The following is a 21,357-nucleotide window of genomic DNA, read 5'->3' on the forward strand; positions in this document are numbered from 1 at the left end:
TGTCCAACTGTCTCCTTATCTCTGAGGAGTTCCCGGACTGACATACTCCCTATCTCCCTTCATTTGTTTATTTTTCTCTATAGCACTGATTTATCATACATATTTTGCTTATTATTCTCTCCGGTATAATTTTTGAGTTTCATGAGGTCAGGAATTTTTGTCTTTTGTTACTGCAATTCTTTGATTTGTCAGTGTTAAGCTTTACTGACTTCTTTTTATTTTAGATAACAATATAGGCTTTAGCTCTGTTATACTTCCCTCACCTCACAGATTTTTAGGGTGTTTGTATATTTCTTATGTATAGATAAAATTAGGAAAGTTCCGTTAGACTGTTAGAGACCACAGTAAGGACTCTGGTTTTGGCAGATATTTTCAAGATACATCTGACTTAGTATTCCCTAATGACTTACTCCGTAGTATGTTATGAATTTTGATCCCTTTGTTTTTTTGAAGAAGAAGATTTGCCCTTAGCTAATATCTGCCACCAATCCTCTTTTTTGCTGAGGAAGACTGGCCCTGAGCTAACATTGTGCCCATCTTCCTCTACTTTATATGTGGGATACCTGCCACAGCTTGGCTTGTCAAGCAGTACATCAGTCCACACCTGGGATCTGAATGTGCAAACTGAACCGCTGTGCCACTGGGCCAGCCTCCTTGATCCTTTTTTTTTTTGAACTGCCATTATAATTTTGGAACTCACTGTCATGTCCCAATTTGAAATATCTTCATGTAGCAAGCTTTGCATCAAAGACTGGAGAAGACCATTAGCAAGTACAAGTATTCTTGGATGTATAATTGACAATGCCATTCGCCGTTTGATTTTCTTTTTAAACTACTGAAGAGTTCTGTACTAGCTGGTCAGAAGAGTTACTTAACTGCTAAGCATCATTTCCCTTTTGTGTAAAATGAAAGTAGTAATAGTATGTATGTCATTGTGTTATGTGGGTTGAGTGAGATGATGCATGTGAAAAATTTAGGGAAGTGTTTGGCACCTGCTAAGTTCTCTCCAGATTGTTTGAACTACTACATAAGTGCCAGTTGATTAGCCAATCCAACGTGCCATACATTTTATTTCCTACCTCAGTCTACTAACTTTGTAATTATACATTTCAGTGGAAAATGATCAGCACTAATGGAGAAAGGACAAAGTGCATATTCTTTGGACACTGAGACCACTAGTAGATAGCCTTATTGTAACATGAAAATCGGCACAATTATAATCACAGTGTCTGGCATATTATAGGCTCTCCGTAAATAGTTGTTGAATGCAAAGAGAAATAAGAGCTTGAATAATAGAAATGTTAAGAATACTCATCTTTGAATCTTTAAATTTATGTTACAGGAATCTGTCACTTGTCATTTAAATTCTTTACTTTGAGATTAATTTTCTTCTGTATATCTGGAACTGCAATTTTTCAGAATTTGTTTAGGTAATCTAAAATCTGTGACATTTAGTATTCATTCAACATTAATTGTTTATTATGTTCCAAAGACTATTTGCTCTTGGGGATACAAAGACTGTCCTTTCCTACATGTACACACACGCACACACACACTCAGAAATACTTGTTTCTTCATTTGTAAGAGAAAAATACAACACCTCTGAAGGTTTTTGGCAGATTATTACAATAGACAACAGTTTCTCTGCTCTCCTCCTGCTTTAGCTGCCAGTGTTCTTCAGTGGAAACCTTTCTGTGTACAAACCTTTACTCATGCTGCCCACCCTTCCTCTTAGTTAAGCTTTTATCACCTAAAACTAAAATTTTTGCTGCCCATAAATCTTATCAATTCCATCTTAAATGCCATCTTTTCCTACTCTGACCTTCTGTGGTACTATGTGAATTCAAAACTCATCTTTTTAACACCTTGTCTTATATATCCTTCCTTACATTTTATTTTAGCTATTTTAATTTTATTTGAACTAGATGATTGCTGTCTCTTCTACTTTAAATGTTCATTGATTTTGAACTTGTTTATCTCCAGTGGGAATAAAATCTTTAAATCAAGATTTTTTTTCTTTTTTAAAAAATCCTTTGGTATTAGCTGAGAGCAGACACTCAGCAAATAATTTTCTGTTATTTAAAAATATTTGAAAAAATATTTGCATGTCTGTCAGGAGGCAAATACTGTCGTTGATGCTGGGGATCCAATACTGTACACAAGACAGAAGTTCTGGCTCTCGTGAAACTTGCATTCGAACTGAAGTTGTTTTTTTTTTTTTTTTTTTTAAAAGATTGGCAGCTGAGCCATCAACTGTTGCCAATCTTTTTTTTTTCTGCTTTTTCTCCCCAAATCCCCCCAGTACATAGTTGCATATTTTAGTTGTGGGTACTTCTAATTGTGGCATGCGGGATGCCGCCTCAGCACGGCCTGACTAGTGGTGCCATGTCCACGCCCAGGATCTGAACCGGTGAAACCCTGGGCACCGAAGCGGAGCGCTCGAACCTCACCACTTGGCTGCGGAGCCAGCCCCTGAACTGAAGTTTTAAATGTAATGGCAGGAAAATTTTTTTAAATATTTGTCCTGAATGACAGTTCCCATTCTGGTTCATTTAATGGCAAATATTTTTGTGCTAAGCACAAAGCTAAGTGGTAGATACGAAGAAATAAGAAATTCATGATTTCTTCCTTTCTGGAGCTCCACAGTCAACACAGCCTTCACAGTACACGTGGTCAGACTGTAATAGAGCTGTGTAAGTTTTAGGTGAGGAAACTATTAAATCTGACTTTGGTTAAGGCAGATATGATCTCAGCACCAATATTCGCTCCCTTATATATTTGCAGCCAAGAAAAATGCCCTAAGTGGAATTAGAAGGCTTACCTAGGAGCCTTTTAAACCCTCAGTTCCTAGGCTTAATGTGCTGTAAAATGGTTATGTAGGCAGAAATGGTGCTTTCTCACGTGCTGTATGTGAAAAAGTAAGCGGGCTTAGCTTTGATAGTTTCTTGATATTTTGTGTTTATCTTTTAAATTCATAAACTATTCTGAGTCACTTCTGGGATTTTCACAGATGGTTACTATTACTACTGTAACTGAAATATTTTATTTATAAATGGCTAATTTCATTTCATTTTATTAAAGGATTTAATGAAATGCTTAATTAATGAAAATCTTCGGTCTGGAAAATGCAAAATGACGGCGTGTTTACAGGACAATTGGCATGTCTAGAAATTAAGTGAAATGTTTCTGAGAATATAGTGTATATTTTTGAAGACACAATAGTCTGTAGTCTGAGCAGGTAACATTCCTGAATTAGGAATATTGTGAAGTAGATGCTGTTTTGAATTTGGGAGAGGGAAAGTCCCTGAATACTTTGGCTTTTAGACAGGAAGTAATTCAGTGACACAGCATGTTAAAGATCTGAAAGAAAGATAACACCTTGTTAATATTTGTAAGAAGACAATTTTCTTTTTCAGATCTAATAGATGCATATATCCTTTACTTATTGTTTCTGTCAGTGGCACATTAATGATGAGTGATTTAAAGTGGGTTTTTTCTTTTGGTCACCAAGTAATTTATAATTAAGACTTTTTTTAAACTCCTTAGTTGGAAAGCATTCAAGTATTACTGCTATTTAATGAAAGGCAGGTGGACTCAGTGAAGAGTCTCAGCTTGGTCCTGATTCTACCAGTATGATGACTTACCCTCACTATGTCTCATATTTCATCTAGGTAAAATATGTATAATATTTGCCTTTGTCAAATTCTTTTTTTTTCCTTTTTAAAGATTGGCACCTGAGCTAACACTGTTGCCAGGCTTCCTTTTTTTCTTTCCCCTGCTTTTTCTCCCCAAATCCCCCGGTACATAGCTGTATATTTTTTTAGTTGTGGGTCCTTCTAGTTATGGCATGTGGGATGCCACCTCAGCACAGCCTGATGAGTGGTACCATGTCCACCCCCAGGATCCGAACCAGCGAAACCCTGGGCTGCCGAAGTGGAGCTTGCGAACTTAACCACTCGGCCATGGGGCCGGCCCCGTCAAATTCTTTAGTAAAGCAGAGAGGTTAGAAATCCCTTGGCTCTTGAAGTTATCTGGTTTTATTCATTTTGTGTAAACTCTGATATCACAGTGCTCTTAAGCCTCTCTTCCTTATAAATGGTGAAAAGTACAGTAGCTAATTGAAGGTCTCTTTGGTTGCATTCCAGTGGAGAGATATAATAAAAAATTACGTCTTAAAGAGTAAGCTTTCAAAGCTTTTGACATTGGAAAATGTGGGTCTAGAAGGGAAAGTGATATTGGAGAAAACATGACTTAAGTTTTAAGTGTGGTTTGAGGAGCTGGTAAACATCAAGGAGAAGATGTCTAGCAGGCAATTGGGAATGTGGAACTGAAGTTTAGGAGAAAAGGCAGCGATGAAAAAGTGATTTGTCTTCTGCAGGTGAATTGAGAGGAAGGGAGTATGATCCAGAGGTGAGGGGTGAACTGGAGGGCCACACTTTGGGCCGTGCTCATTTTTGGGACTTTGAGAAACATGGGAAAAAGGAGACTGGAGAACTGTGCACGAAGTAGGAGGAAGCCAAGAAAAGGAATTTCAAATAAGATTGGTTGTGGGTAATTTAGTTTCCTTTTTCCTTAAATGAATTTCATAAGTTTTCTACTAGTGAACATGAATTACTTTCGTAATAAGTAAAAAGCTTATTACGAAAAGGAAATAAGTTAAGAAAAGGAAAGGGTTGTTGACATTTCTAAATAAGAGAAGTTAAAACAAAATGAAGACTTTGGGGGAGGAAGCTTTTAAAATATCGGTAACCTTGGAGAAAGCAGTTTCTGATTACAGGGTTAGTGAGCGGAATGCTAGTAAGAGGGTGGGGATAAAATTGTAGGTTAAAAGGGTAGAAGGGTCGGGGAAATTTGTTTATATGGGTATATGTGTTTTTCCGTTTTTTCTTTTGTAAAGTTAGACTTTTTTGGGGAGAAGGGGGAGCTGCCTGTGGAGTAGAAGTTTTCCAGGCTTATTATTACTTGTTGTAATAATAGTTTTCCACCTGTAATGTTTTATGGTCATCTGTCCTAGAATTACATCCTTCGTGCTGCTTTAAGACCTTATCTTCCTACAGCATAGATCTGATCATATAAAAACTTTTTTAAAAAGTTCACGCTTATTAGTTGTTTTTTTTTTTTTTTTAAAGATTGGCACCTGGGCTAACAACTGTGGCCAATCTTTTTTTTTTTTTCCCCTGCTTTATCTCCCCAAACCCCCCCCCCCCCCTTTACACAGTTGTACATCTTAGTTGCATTTCCTTCTAGTTGTGGGATGTGGGATGCCACCTCAACGTGGCCTGACGAGCAGCACCATGTCCGCGCCCACGATCTGAACCCTGGGCTGCCGCAGCAGAGCACGCGAACTTAACCACTGAGCCACGGAGCCAGCCCCCTCGCTTATTAGTTCTTGATGTCACAATTTACCTGTTCATTTTTGTCTTTCACTGTTCTCTTTGATTCTTCTACTGATTTCTTTAACACAACCCATACTTTTGTGTGTGTGTGTATGTGTGTGTGAGGAAGAGTCCCTCTGAACTAACGTCTGTTGCCAATCTTCCTCTTTTTTTGCTTGAGGAAGATTAGCCCTGAGCTAACATCTGTGTCAGTCTTCCTCTATTTTGTACATGGGTGGCTGCCACAGGATGGCTTGACGAGTGGTGTAGGTCTGAACCTGTGAACCCAGGCTGCTGAAGCATAGTGTGCCAGACTTAACCACTATGCCACAGGGCTGGGCTTTTCTTTTCTTTTTCTTTTTCTTTCTTTTTTTTTTTTTTTTGAGGAAGATTAGCCCTGAGCTAACATCTGCTTCCAATCCTCCTCTTTTTGTTGAGGAAGACTGGCCCTGAGCTAACATCTGTGCCCATCCTCCTCTACTTTATATTTGGGATGCCTGCCCCAGCATGGCTTGCCAAGCAGTGCCATGTCCACACCTGGGATCCGAACCAGTGAACCCTGGGCCGCCAAAGCAAAACATGCGAACTTGAACTGCTGCGCCACCAGGCCGGCCCCTCTTCTTTTCTTTTTTCTTTCTTTTTTTTTAATTAAGATTATGAGAGTTTACAAACTTGTGAAATTTCAGTTGTACATTATTGTTAGTCATGTTGTGGGTACACCACTTCACCCTTTGTGCCCTCCCTCCACTCCCCCCTTTCCCCTGGTAACCACCAATCAGTTGTCCTTGTCTATATGTTAACTTCCACCTATGAGTGGAGTCATATAGAGTTCGTCTATCTCTGTCTGGCTTATTTCACTTAACATAAGACCCTCAAGGTCCATCCATGTTGATGCGAATGGGACGATTTTGTCCTTTTTTATGGCTGAGTAGTATTCCATTGTGTATATATACCATATCTTGTTTATCCAATCATCAGTTGCTGGGCACTTAGGTTGGTTCCACGTCTTGCCTATTGTAAACAATGCTGCGATGAACATAGGGGTGCATGGGACTCTTGGAATTGCTGATTTCAGGTTCTTAGGATAGATACCCAGTAGTGGGATGGCTGGGTCATAAGGTATTTCTATTTTTAACTTTTTGAGAAATCTTCATACTGTTTTCCATAGTGACTGCACCAGTTTGCATTCCCACCAACAGTGTATGAGGGTTCCTTTTTCTCCACAACCTCTCCAACATTTGTCGCTCTTGGTTTTGGATATTTTTGCCAATCTAACGGGTGTAAGGTGATGTCTTAGTGTAGTTTTGATTTGCATTTCCCTGATGATTAGTGATGATGAGCATCTTTTCATGTGTCTGTTGGCCATCCTTATATCTTCTTTGGAGAAATGTCTGTTCATGTCCTCTGCCCATTTTTTGATCGGGTTGTTTGATTTTCTGTTGTTGAGCTGTGTGAGTTCTTTATATAGTATGGAGATTTACCCTTTGTCAGATAAGTAGCTTGTAAACATTTTTTCCCAATCAGTGGGCTGTTTTTTTGTTTCAATCCTGTTTTCCCTTGCCTTGAAGAAGCTCTTTAGTCTGATGAAGTCCCATTTGTTTATTCTGTCTATTGTTTCCCTCAACTGAGGAGTTATAGTGTCCGAAAAGATTCTTTTGAAACTGATGTCAAAGAGTGTGCTGCCGATATTCTCTTCTAGAAGACTTATTGTTTCAGGCCTAATCTTTAGGTCTTTGATCCGTTTTGAGTTTATTTTGGTGTGTGGTGAAAAAGAATGGTCAATTTTCAATCTTTTGCATGTGGCTGTCCAGTTTTCCCAGCACCATTTGTTAAAGAGACTTTCTTTTCTCCAATGTAGGCCCTCAGCTCCTTTGTTGAAGATTAGCTGTCCATAGATGTGTGGTTTTATTTCTGGGCTTTCAATTCTGTTCCATTGATCTGTGCACCTGTTTTTGTACCAGTACCATGCTGTTTTGATTACTGTAGCTTTGTAGTATGTTTTGAAGTCAGGGATTGTGATGCCTCCCGTTTTGTTCTTTTTTCTCAGGATTGCTTTAGAAATTCGGGGTCTTTTGTTGCCCCATATGAATTTTAGGATTCTTTCTTCTAATTCTGTAAAGAATGTCATTGGGATTCTGATTGGGATGGCGTTGAATCTGTACATTGCTTTAGGTAGTATGGACATTTTAACTATGTTTATTCTTCCAATGCATGTGCGTGGAATGTCTTTCCATCTCTTTATGTCATCATCAATTTTCTTTCAAGAAAGTCTTGTAGTTTTCATTGTATAAATCTTTCACTTCCTTGGTTAAATTTATCCCAAGGTATTTTATTCTTTTCGATGTGATTGTGAATGGGATTGAGTTCTTGAGTTCTTTTTATGTTAGTTCATTGTTAGTGTATAGAAATGCTACTGATTTATGTATGTTGATTTTATACCCTGCAACTTTGCTGTAGCTGTTGATTGTTTCTAGTAGTTTTCCTATGGATTCTTTGGGGTTTTCTATATATAAGATCATGTCGTCTGCAAACAGTGAGAGTTTTACTTCTTCATTGCCTATTTGGATTCCTTTTATTTCTTTTTCCTGCTGAATTGCTCTGGCCAACACCTCCAGTACTATGTTGAATAGGAGTGGTGAAAGTGGGCACCCTTGTCTTGTTCCTGATCTCAGAGGGATGGCTTTCAGTTTTTATCCATTGAGTATGATGTTGGCTGTGGGTTTGTCATATATGGCCTTTATTATGTTGAGGTGCTTTCCTTCTTTACCCATTTTATTGAGGGTTTTTATCATAAATGGATGTTGGATCTTGTCGAATGCTTTCTCTGTATCTGTTGAGATGATCGTGTGGGTTTTTTTTCTCATTTTGTTAATGTAGTGTATCACGTTGATTGACTTGTGGATGTTGAACCATCCCTGTGTCCCTGGTATAAATCCCACTTGATCCTGGTCTGTAATCTTTTTGATGTATTGCTGTATTCTCTCTTCTTTTCTTTTTAGAAATCTTTTCTCCCCATCTTCTGGGTTTAAGTCCTTTATGGTCTAACTCAAAATTTTACCTTTTAGTCCAATTAGAATTAATTTCCCAACCTACCTTATAGTGTTCTTTTATCTCTATAGTGTCTGGCAAGTTGTAAGTACTAATAAGTAGAGTGGAGTTAAAGGAGATGGAGTTGGGGCCATTGAAGAATTTTGATCAGATGGATTAAGGGTGAATGTCAAATTATCTGTGTTGATGACATAATGGGAAGGTAAGAAGTGGTCTAGGAAGGTAGTTTTGTGTTACGGTTAGCAGCTTTTAAATTTGAGTATTAGCGGTTTTTAGCTCTACTTAATGATGCCCTGGTGGTCTAGTGGTTAAGATTCAGCACTCTCACCACTGCAGCTTGGTTTCGTTTCCTGGTCAGGGAACCACACTACACATGTGTCAGTTGTAATACTGTGGTGGCTGTGTGTTGCTGTGATGCTGAAAGCTCTGCCATTGGTATTTTAAATACCAGCCAGGTCACCCATGCTGGACAGGTTTCAGTGGAGCTTCTAGACTAGACAGATTAGGAAGAAGGACCTGGCCACCAATTTCCAAAAAAAATTGGCCATGAAAACCCTGTGGGTAGCAGCGGAGCATTGTCTCATACAGCGCTGAAAGGTGAGAGGATGGTGCAATAAGACCAGGCAGGGTTCTGCTCTGCTCTACACAGGGTCACTAGGAGTTGGAATCAACTTGACAGCACTAACAACAAGAAAAATGGTGTATAATAACCCATTTCTTGCTTCCTTTTTCCTGGTTCTCTGACTGCTAGAAGCCAGGAGCTTGAAGAGGACCCTATAATTAGTGCCATCATCCAGAAGTTACATTTATATTTTGACTCATATAAAAGATTTGTTGTAGCATCTTCTGAGGCCTACATCAATGTTTGCCAAAACTGTTGGGAATAATAGCATAATTTCTCAAGTTTTAAAGGGTTTTTGTGATAAAGATTGATGCTACTGATACTTTTACAAGTTTATTTTTTAAATTACCATAAAAATATAAAGATCTTTTAAATATATGATGATTAATAGATATAATAGTAGTTAATATGTGATAGAAATTGTTTTACATATGTGATAGTTGCTATACCCAAGAATGCCAGAAAGTTGTTAGAGATTACTCAATGCTTGAAAGAATGGTTTTTCCTAATTTGAACAGTTAATGTAAGTCTTTATTTGATCTGTGTTTATAATTGTACAGATCCGTGGTCTCCTTTTTTTTATATATATATTTTTCCTTTTTCTCCCGCCCCCTGGTACATAGTTGTGTATTTTTAGTTTTGGGTCATTCTAGTTGTACCATGTGGGATGCCACCTCAGCATGGCTTGATGAGCAGTGCCATGTCCACGCCCAGGATCGAACCAGCGAAACCCCGGGCCACCAAAGCAGAGTGCGCAAACTTTATCACTACGCCCCAGGGCCGGCCCCCAGTTTCTCTTTTTTTAATGTTTAAACTTTATTGAGGTATAATTTACGTACCATAAAATTGACCTGTTTTAAGTGAAAATCAGTGATTTTTAGTAGATTTATCAAGTTATACAACCATCACCACAATCCAGTTTGGAAACATTTCCATTACCCCAATAAGATCCCACCTTCTGGTTTACAGTTAATTCCCTATCCCAGCCCTAGGCGATTGCTAACCTGCTTTCTATCTCAGTTTTCTTGAGAATCTGGTGTCTGATACTTAGTTTTACTTTAAGTCCATTTGTTACCTTCTTTGGGAAAATACAAGGCATTTGGGATTTCAGCTGGGTGGAAATGTGTATGGGGCAGGTAGATAGATGTTCCAGGTTGAGTTGCTTGTGCTGTTCCTGCTGACAGAAATCTCTCTTCTTTTTTACCCTTAGTCTAGCTCAACTGTCTGAATGTAACATGTTTTTCATCAGTTGTACTTTTTATATTCATATTTGTGTGTTTTGTTTTGCTCAGCAAGATTTGCCTTGAGCTAACATCCATTGCCTATCTTCCTCTTTTTTTGCTTGAGGACGATCAGCCCTCAGCTAACTTCTTTGCCAGTCTTGCTCTATTTTATGTGGGTTGCTGCCACAGCGTGGCTGACGAGTGATGTCAGTCCACGCCCAGGATCCAAACCTGTGAACCCTGGGCCACCAAAGTGGAGCATGCCAAACTCAACGACTATGCCACGGGGCTGCCCCCTATACTTGTGTGTTTTTGAAGGCAAAGTGACTTAAAATAATAGAATAATAAAATGATAGGTGTTTATTTTCATAGTTCAGTTTTGTTGCTTTTTTAAAAATAACTTTATTGAATTCAGCGGCTTAAAGAATCCAATTCAGTGGTTTTTAGTATATTCAGAGTTATGCAACCATTACCACAAACTTTAGAACATTTTCATCACCCCCAAAAGAAACCTCATATCCATTAGCTGTCACTCCCCACCCCACCCCCACCCCCAACCCCAGTCCTAGGGTACTTTCTGTCTATATGGATGTGCCTATTCTGGACATTTCATATAAATGAAGGCATACAATATGTAGTCATTTGTGTTGTGCTTCTTTCACATAGCATAGTGTTTTTAAGGTTCATACGTGTTGCAGCATGTACTTCACTCTTTTTATTACCAAATAATATTCTGTCATATGTTTGGATGTGTCACATTTTGCGTATCCATTCATCAGTTGACAGACATGTGGGTTTCCACCTTCAGGCTATTATGAATAATGCTGCTGTGAATGTTCAGGTAAAAGTGGTCTTGATTTTTTTTTAATTGAGGGATAATTTACATATAACAGAAAGCTCAAAATTATTTACAGCTCAATTTTTACCTAGGTGCTACCATCCAGATCAAGATAGGTATATATCATTTCTTTTGGCCTAGAACTTTTCCTTGAGACTTCTCAGTCAATACCTTTCCTCCTCTAGGTTACCATTATTCTAACTTCTGTTAAGTATAGATTAGAGTTGTCTGTCCTTGAACTTCATATAAATAGAATCACATGTTATGTACCCAAGTAGTTTGGCTTCTTTTTCTCAGAGTTCTTATGGATGTTTTTGAGATTTGTATTATTGCTTGATTCTGTAGGTTGGTTTAAATTTTTTTAAGTTACCACAGTTTGTCTGTTTATACATTGCACAGTTTGTTTATACATTGACATGTCAATGGGCAGGTATTATTGTGGACATAAAGCACTTATTTCTCTTGGATAATATAAGGGTGAAGTTGGTAGGTTATAAGGCAGGTATATGTCAGAAACTGCCAGTTTTCCAATTGCTTGGTTCTGTTTTATACATCTGCCAGCGCTATATGAATTCCTTTCTTTTTTTCACATCCTCACCAGCACTTTGGTGTATTGCCTGTGTTGTTTTGGGGTAGGACTGACTTGTCCACTTGTACTAATTCTTTGGTAATTTGCCTGCACATATTTGCTAATTTTGGGGGTGATTCACTCTTCCTCAAATATGATAAGATATTTTCTCTTTTTTTTCCTTAACATTATTTATACTGTTGGGAGGAGCATGTAGAAGTTTTACGTTTTATCTACTTGATACTAAAGCTGTTTTATGGCTTTCAGCTTTTGGTGTCATGCTTAGGTTACCTCCACCAAGATAATAAAAATATTTACCTTGGTTTCCTTCAAGTACTCTTGTGGTTTTGTTTTTTATATTTAAACCTTAGGAAGTTAGAAATTGATAAAGCTCCTTTGTTAATGTAACATTTATCGAGTTCCTGTTGTACTGTAGGAAGATACAGTGAGTGGCATGTGCTCACTTTTAACTCACGTGTAGCTATGTATGTGTCCAGCCAACTAAAACAGTGGTGGTTGTGGTGGTTTTTGTTGTTTTAACATAACTCCTAAACATAAACCAACAACTTCGTTTGGGGTTCCAATCATAGAAAGCAGTCTTTTTCAACTCCGAAGGAAAAACTGCAGTGTTGGGACCTCAAAAGAGTGTTATATGTACCTCACCACATATGCTGTATTTTATGAGTGATTTAAGGAACTAGAGAGTAATTTGGTGATACTCAATTTATGCCTTACTGACTTTAGAACATACTGAGAAAGATGAGACTCTACTGTGTATGGATCTATAAACAACATAAAATTTATGTCTTGATATTTGCTAAAATATTTTCCATATTTTATTTATTCCTTACAGCTATACTGTGAAGTAGATTTCGTTATACTAATTTTGTAATTAAGTCCTAGATTTGCTGAATCAACTTGCTCCAGTTAAAAATGTAGGAAGTGGCATCACCTGTATTTATAAACAGGACTATCTGATTCCAGCAGTCCATTCCAGGCATTCATCATTTGATGCAAGAGATAAGATATATACTGTAATATAAATGGCCTACAAAGTGCCATAGTAGTATGGATAGTAGTGTCCTTTGTGGACTCATTTGTCTACCCCTTAAATATAAATACGCTTTTTCACTCTACACTGCTCCTAGTTGATCTCAACTGCTTCCAAGGCTTTTTTTTATTCATTCAGTTATTCATTTAATAAATTTGTTGAATATCTTTTTTTCTTTTTTTAAAGACTGGCACCTGAGCTAACAACTGTTGCCAGTCTTTTTTTTTTTATTCTTCTCCCCAAAGCCCCCCAGTACATAGTTGTGCACTCTAGTTGTGAGTGCCTCTGGCTGTACTACGTGGGACACTGCCTCAGCATGGCCCGATGAGCAGTGCGATGTCTGCACCCAGGATCCGAACCAGTGAAACCCTGGGCCACCAAAGCGGAGCTCGTGAACTTAACCGCTTGGCCGTGGGGCTGGCCCATGTTGAATATCTTAAATACCAAGCTTCATATGAGGAACTGGGTATACAAACAGTATAGTCATTACTCTCAGATGTAAAGCCAGTCTACAAATATAATAATTACAAATGTGTAATAAGTGTTGTAAAGAAAAAACCCCGGAGAGGCCAGCCCCAAGACCGAGTGGTTGGTTAAGTTCGCATGCTCTGCTTCAGCGGCCCAGGATTCGCCAGTTCAGATCCTGGGCACGAACATACACACTGTTCATCAGGCCGTGCTGTGGCAGTGTCCCACATGGAATAACTAAAAGGACGTGCAGCTAGGATCTACAGCTATGTACTGGGGCTGTGGGGAGGGGGAAAAACAAGAGGAATATTGGCAACAGATGTTAGCTCAGGGCCAGTCTTCCTCACCAAAAAAAATACTTCAAAAAGAAAAAGAAAAAAACCCCTGGGGATTGTGAGAGTAATAGGGAACCCTGCTTTAGCTTGAGTGATCAGTCAGGAAAAGCTTCTCTAAGGAAATCTTTAAGCTGAGACTCAAAGAATGTGAAGCTATGAACCGGTTAACTCTGGTGGAACATTGGAGAGAAGAGTGTTATAGTGAGAAAGTCACAGCATGTACAGAGACTCTGAAATGGGGTAATATGTTTGTTGTTGAAAGAACCTAAAGAAGGCTGATAAGGTGGGGCAATAGGGGATGAGAAAGTTTCTTTAAATAAAGCTGAACAAATAGGCAGAGGCAAGATAATGCAGGGCCTTATAGGCTGTGGAAAATAGAGTAGAAAGTTGTTAAAAGGTTTGTTTGAAGGGGATTGGTTTACAATTTTAAAGATCATTGGCTGCTAAATGGAGAATGGTTGCCTGGGCAAATAGTTCCATTAAGAGAGATGACAGTCACTTGGACTAGCTAGGTGTTAATGGGAATGGAGAAAGTGGATATATTAATTATACAAGCATTTTTGGATATCAAATTAACAAGGCCTGATGTACTGAACTGGAATGAAAAAGAGAGAAGTGTTAAAGATGACATCCAGGTTTCAGACATGAATAACTGAGGATAATGATGAGAAATATTGGGGGAGGTGGTACAAGGAAGTGTAGAGTCACAAATTTTAGGTGAAAAGATGCTTTGAACATAGTAAGTCTCAGAAGTCTGAGATAATGAAGGTAGGGATGTTAAATAGGTCTGTTAGAGTGATCTGGATTGAAAATAACATATTTGATATATATGTAGTATTTAAAGACAGGGGTTGGATGAAATCAAGACATGGGGAGCAGAAAAGATGGCCTATGACTGAGTCTTGGCACCAAGTTCTAGCATTTATAGATTATATAGGATGAGAAACCAGCAAGGAGCCCAAGAAGGGACCAGCGTGAGTGGGTATGAATTGCATAGACAGAAGGGTGTTTCAAGAAAGTAGTAGTGGTTAACTGTGTTCAGATCTATTTAGAGTACTGGAAAGGGCTAATACCTCCCCTTCATCCACCTAACTACTCCTGTTCAGGTCTTAAATTTAAGCTTTACTTCTGGGTTAGGGGATTCTCCTTTTGATTCTTCCATGGTGTCCTCTACCTCCATTATATTTTATTGCAATTACCTGTTTGATTAGCTTGTTCTCCTTCACTAAACTCTTAAGTTTCCACGAGGTCATGGAGCCTCATTGTTTCATTCACCCCTGTGTTCCCACTTCTTGGCATAGTATCTTGCACCAGGAACACCTAAATAAATAAATTTTGGAGTGACTGAATAAAGTATCAATAATAAAGTAAAGTAATAAACTCTAGGTTCTAATATGGAAGAGATTTTTTTTAATATCCAAAAGGAAATTTGTCTGTTTCTAAGAATGTGTTTGTAGAGTATTTGGGGAAAACAGTCTGTAAAGAGGAAACTAAAATAAAATCACTATTGTTCATTGAACATGTGCAGAAAAATACTAAAACTTGTGCTGGAAGGAGGGGATGACCTTATAGGTAGGTGATGGTTTTATCGAGGGAGAGGGAAGGAAACAAAACATACAAGAAGGGATCTAACTGGAATGTTCAGTTCTTTTAAAAGAATCAGAAGCAAATATGACAAATTTAGGAATCATTAACTTTTTTGTACTGTTAATGTTAGTGATCCAGGTCCATAGTATAAAATTTGAAAAACAGAAAATGTATAGGGGCCAGCCTGGTGGCATAGCGGTTAAGTTTGCATGCTCTGCCTCGGTGGCCCGGGGTTTGCAGGTTCGGATCCCAGGCCTGGACCTATGCACTGCTTATCAAACCATGCTGTGGGAGATGTCCCACATACGGATGTTAGCTCAGGACTAATCTTCCTCAGCAAAAAAGGAGGAGGATTGGTCGTGGATATTAGCTCAGGGCTAATCTTCCCCCCACTAAAAAAAAAAAAGAAAAGAAAATGTATAAAGATCAGCTCCTCTATAATCTCATAACCCCAGAGATAACTATGTTAGCATTTTTAGTGTATTTCATTGTTTTCTGTATATATTGTATTACATCGTCATATAAATATATTTGTTAAATTATCATATTTGTATCCTACTTTTATTGTATGTTCAAAGCTATTGATTTTTAATTTTCTATTGAAATATAACATGCATACAGAAAAGTGATCATAAGGGTACAGTTGATTAATTTTCACAAACTGAACCCACTTATATAAAATAGCCATATTAAGAAATAAAATGTTATTAGCACCTTGGAAACCACTCCCAAGGCTGGTATAATTTTAATTGATTTAGTTTGTGCGTAGCCACTTAATAGAGCATCTCCCTGGAGAAATGTTGAGTTGGGGAAATAGGTATCGCAGAGGATATTGTTTCTGAGCTGCTACCACCAGTGTAGGGTAAGAATGCGAGTTGGGATGAATGGAAAGTGCAGTGGTATGCAGATAAATGCAAACATCCAAAGTGTTTTAGGAGTTGGGTTATAAAATTTTTTTGAGTTCATTATAGATGAGTGATAGGAAATAAGGCTGGGACCAGCTTGTGGAGAGCTTTTTGTCCTAGCCAAGTAGTGGAATAGAGTACTGAGAATATTTGCAGAAATTTAAGATGTATTTTTTTGTTTGTAGGCGCACAAGTCTCTGAATTTTGTTTCAACACTGCTTCAGATTACTATGTCGGAACAACTGGATTTACCTGTGAGACAGGCAGGCAAGTTTCCTGAATTATTTTCTTGAGTATATGTAAACATATTGTTTAAAAGATGCACAGTTGAATAGCCGAAGTATCTTGGGATGGCCCCTCAGTGATTTTCTTCTTTGAAAATTGGTTTGCCCTCATATGTTTACAACAAATAGAAAGTGCCTTGAAATTTGGTGGCAGAGTTTAAAGGAATGTGATGTTTCATTGAATTAAAAGAGAAGCTGGAAAGAGAAATTGATGGGGTTAATTAAAAGATTCTATGTATTCCCTGCTTCCCTGCCTGATGGATGATTCTAACCTACAAACTTATGTGTTTATGCAGTTTTTCCTTACTGCTGTTTGCTTTTACAGTTGCATTTTAACCATTTAAAAAGTACTATATCTTAGTTCTGGTTTCAACAAGATATTGAGCAATTCCCTCAGCATCAAAGTCTCTGAAAATGTGGCATACTACTTCTTGTGTTCTCTCTTAGTCTTCAAAATATTGGTATATCTACATGGTTTTGTCTTAGAGGCTTCATTCAGAAAACTGATTTGGTAAAATTAATCTAAATAGCTTTCCTACAGAAAACAAGATGAAAAGTGTTATGAATAAATGTGACATAAAAAAGTCTTAACAGTTTTGTTTGTAGTGTGTTTATTTGCAGAGTTCTTAGGCTATATGTTTAATAACTTCGTGGGTGAATACTGTAGTTGAGTATTAAACTTGTGTTTTGATTATCAACTTTTAAAGTAATAGAATACAGTATTTTGTTTTTAAAAGGATAGCTTTACTACTAACAATGGTTGCTCTGAAAGAAATAAATTGAGGTGTGGACACTTATGAGGGATATTCACAGTGCTATCACAGTAAATACTCTTTTGTCAAACTGATCTATATTTTAGGTGTTATCTATTTGAAAAATATGATAACACAGTATTGGCCCGATCGGGAAACAGCACCAGGGGATATATCCCCTTATACTATTCCTGAAGAAGATCGACATTGTATTCGAGAAAATATTGTAGAAGCCATTATCCACTCTCCTGAACTTATCAGGTATATTTTATACTTTATATATTTTATAATATGAAAGGTATATTTTAAACTTACCCATTGTTGCAGTATGTAATTTGCAGGGGTTTTTGCAGGGTTGAGGGGATAAAGGAGGTCTTTTCAGAACATTCAAACCTGTCATTTTTGTAGCAGAAAACTTAACACATGCTGTTACAGGAGAATTCCTTTTTGTTTTATTCTTACTGCAATTGAATTTTTTATTTATAAAACCAAAAACTTTTAAACTTCATGTAAAACTTGGGAAACATACTGTGATCAGATGAAAGGGGGTAAAGAAAACTATAGAATGCTGTCATATACTTTATGTTGTATAGTCTTTTGATATTTGAAAACTCTTTATATGATTTTGCAGATCATTTTTAATGAGAATAGTTGATGTTCTAAATGAAACTTGTCAGTTGATGATAGAGGTGAAAAGTAAGAAAAATAAAATCACCTGCATTTGAAACATTTGTTGGATTTCTTTTAAATCAGTAGGAACAAATAGTTTTTGCTCAGTGAATTATTTTGTCTAAATAACCATTTTGTTTTTATGAGTTAGCAAAATTTTATCTAGGTAGCATTTCTTCCTCCTCATTGTTTATTTTTTACTTTCAGGGTACAGCTTACTACTTGCATTCATCATATCATCAAACATGATTATCCAAGCCGCTGGACTGCTATTGTGGACAAAATTGGCTTTTATCTTCAGTCTGATAACAGTGCTTGTTGGCTAGGAATTCTTCTTTGCCTTTATCAGCTTGTGAAAAATTATGAGTAAGTGTCTCTCAATTCCTCTAGAGTTTTGAGAAGTAGGAAAAGTTCAGAAAATTCAAGCTAATTTATTTGAACGTCTAAAATTACATTTGGTATATATATTAAAATTAGCTAATTCTATGTAGATTTTAATTGGGTTTTTTTTGAAATAGCATTCTTATTTTAATTCTACAAGCTCTTCGGTTTATTCAACTAAGTAACTCCTTGTCCCCTTCTTTCTTAATCATTATCTGTTTTCCTATTCAAAAACTGAGTTATATCTAATTCCTCAATATGGGCTCCTCAGCATGTGCTGATAAAAGGGCTAAAGATAAGTTTTGTTTTTTTTTTAATGTGAAGGGGATCAGAGTACATTGAATATTAGAGCTCTTTATTACTTTTGGCTTTCTGTGAATTTTTATCTTAATTTGGGTTCTTGTTAAGTTTCAAGAACCTACCTCTGATTCTTTAATTGGAATTTCATATGATCATTTTTAATCATTGTGTTTTGAGGGATTCACAGTCACCTGTTTGAGTGCATATTTTAGCAAATTATAGTTCATGTAAGTAATTAGTATCAGTAAAAAAGATTTTAGGCAGAGGGATCATTTTTCGATCTGGGTTTAGGGATCAGAAAAAAAAATCTAACCTTGCAAGTTGAGGTATAGCACTAAAAGTAGTAAGCCAGATGTTGAAGGGATATTCTCTTAAGTGTGTGGTGAAAGTAACAAAATTGGTAGGCACTTGAAAGTTTTGATGTCAGAAAACTGAGGAAGGCGTGAGGAACACCTAACACCATGATGGTGGCTTTATTTCCGGTCCTAACAGCTACACAGATGCCATTGTGAGCCCTGTAATTGTGGGGCTGGTAGTTAGCCTCCGCTATTCTTTTTGGGTCCCAGCTCAAAGTAGCTGATGAACTGCTGCTTTTGTTCTGAGCAGGAGAGAAATATACCATTTACAGCATTGGTACTGGTGTTTTCTTGTGTTCCCACCAGCTACCCATCTTCCTGCTAAGGAATGTTCCAGCTGTTGCTCCAACCTCTGTCAGAGTGCCAGTTGTTGTAGTTCTGGTAAGTGAGTGACTAAATGAGAGAGAATAACAATGTTAAGCTGTCATTGTCATTAAGGAGGTTCAAGTCTCTCCTGTCCTATAATCTTAGCAGGAGAGAACGTGACAGGGATTTTTTTAAATGGGAGACATAGGAGGCTGCTACAGTATTGGAATTCCAGTTCATTTTCAGCCAGTGTTCAATTGTGGAGCACAAGGTGTTCACAAGGGATCTGTGTGGACTGAAGCAGTGCTAAGAAAATTCATGGAGAAATTGGAAGTTGTGGCCCTCAGGAGCATAGATCCTCAGGAAATGATTGTCAGTTGAAGGAGCACAGAAGGAGCATTTGAAGAGGAAGGCTTGTCACACCGGAGTAGTATGAACAAAAAGAAAGGTACAGAGATGGAAATGAGACACTGTCTTTAGTGGGTAGTAAGGAGACCACTAAATGGTGTGGATGATTTCGCTTGAGAGGTTGGGGATAATTCTGGACTGGTAAATTGGGACCATGTTAAAGAGGGTTTTGAATGCCATGATGGAGAATTTGGATGTGATCTTTTAGATACTGATGAACCATTGAAGTTTTTGTTTGGTCTTGGTTTTTGTTGGTGAGGAAGATTGGCCCTGAGAAAACATCTGTTGCCAATCGTCCTCTTTTTGCCGCCAAAGCAGAGTGTGTGAACTTAACCACACCCGGCCGTCCCCCCTTCTTTTTTTTTTTTTAAACAGAAAAGCAGCGGGCTGGTATTTAAGGATTTCCTATGAGCCTGGCTCACCAGCTTGACACACTAACTTGTGGTAGTAGGCTTTTATTAGTGTCACATGTTCACGCTTTCAGGAACTTTCAGGTCTTATGGGATAGTAATTTCTTTCCTACCGTAAATTACTTTTATACTCATTAGCTTAGATTAGCAGCTAGTGTTACGCTGTTTGCAGTCTACTATTCAATGTAGAGAGGGAGGTAGAGAAGAATATGTAACATGGAATGGGTATTCAAACTCTCTTAATTTGTTGGATAAATGGAGAGAGGTGCATAAGATAGTTCTCAGCATTATTGTAAAAAGGGAATGTTATTGAAATTATCATCATTTGTATAATCAAATTGGAGAGTAAAAATGGCTTCCTTTTATAAATTATTTTTATTGACTCAAACATACAGATAACCTTTAAAAATGTATGCTAGGTGTAATTTATCAGCACATTAAAATAATATTTAAAATAATTAGTTAATTGTTTAATAGTTTCAATTATTATTAGTGTGGACATTTTTCGTGGTATTTTTTTATTCTTGGCAATTTACTTTGGTTCTCATTTCACCCAGGAGGAAAAAAGAATCTAGCCTTTTAAGAGTTTACCTTTACCTGTTAAAAATGTGCTCATATATTCAACTAAATACATTTTTCCCCTTCAAAAAGGTGCCAGTAGATAAAATAAGTCTGGTAGGGAAAACCAATTTAAAGCAGTTTAGATAATCTCAACTAATCTACAACGATAAGCTGTGCCTTTTAGAATAATGACCTCTTAACCACTATAGTCTGTATTTTCCAAAGCTGTTCTGCCTATTGACTCTAATAGTGGAAGCTGGAGTTTCTTTCGCATAGTTCTAAACTATAAATTCGATTATTTAATTTTTTTAAAAATAAACCACCAGACCTTTTAACAATACTGTTAAAATGCTAAGTCATCTATATTTGGAAATGTCTCAAGTAGGTCAGCAATTTTACCCCATTCTTGGAGCAAAATGTGATGCAGAATTCATAGTTTTTCAGATTTTAGGAAGGTAACAAGGTTCACATAATACATGTTATGTAGCAGTCCTATTGAAATCTGTACCAGCACCCAGTAGTCAAACACATTATTATATCTGCTATAAAATATGTGAATATTCATTCCAAATGGGATAAATTAAGATCATAAATAGCCTGTTGAGGTTGGGTTTTGTTCCCAAATGAGTTAGAAAAGAACTTCTGGTTTATAGTGCTTTTAGAAATAGAATATTTTCTGCTTTATAGATGCCACTTCTGTCTTAATGCTCTTGTTATGTGCATTACTTAAGGATGATGATATATAATCGATGTTATATCAATCAGCTGCTAATATTTAAAAGTCAAATCATTGTAGCTTCTCAGTTGTAACATATTCACAATTAGAGACAGCATAGTGAAGTGGTTGAGGGCAGACCCTGGATCTCTACTGCTGAAGTTCTTACCTATATGTGTCTGCTGGGAAAGATAC

General features: G+C 37.3%; 1 protein-coding gene and 1 long non-coding RNA gene across 2 annotated transcripts in view; one reads left to right on the forward strand and one right to left on the reverse strand.

The window, feature by feature from the left end:
* LOC139084210 (uncharacterized) overlaps nt 1-21,357 on the reverse strand; it is a 94,814-nt gene that overhangs the window by 39,853 nt on the left and 33,604 nt on the right. The gene's annotated exons all lie outside the window — the stretch shown is intronic.
* Nucleotides 1-21,357, forward strand: part of IPO7 (importin 7) — a 50,315-nt gene that overhangs the window by 2,849 nt on the left and 26,109 nt on the right. Inside the window, exons 2-4 of the mRNA XM_008513862.2 lie at nt 16,206-16,287; nt 17,164-17,317; nt 17,933-18,091. Coding sequence (XP_008512084.2) covers nt 16,206-16,287; nt 17,164-17,317; nt 17,933-18,091 — 395 coding nt within the window. The remainder of the gene's footprint in view (nt 1-16,205; nt 16,288-17,163; nt 17,318-17,932; nt 18,092-21,357) is intronic.

The sequence above is a fragment of the Equus przewalskii genome, chromosome 6 (assembly GCF_037783145.1).
Source record: "Equus przewalskii isolate Varuska chromosome 6, EquPr2, whole genome shotgun sequence".
Taxonomy (NCBI): domain Eukaryota; kingdom Metazoa; phylum Chordata; class Mammalia; order Perissodactyla; family Equidae; genus Equus; species Equus przewalskii.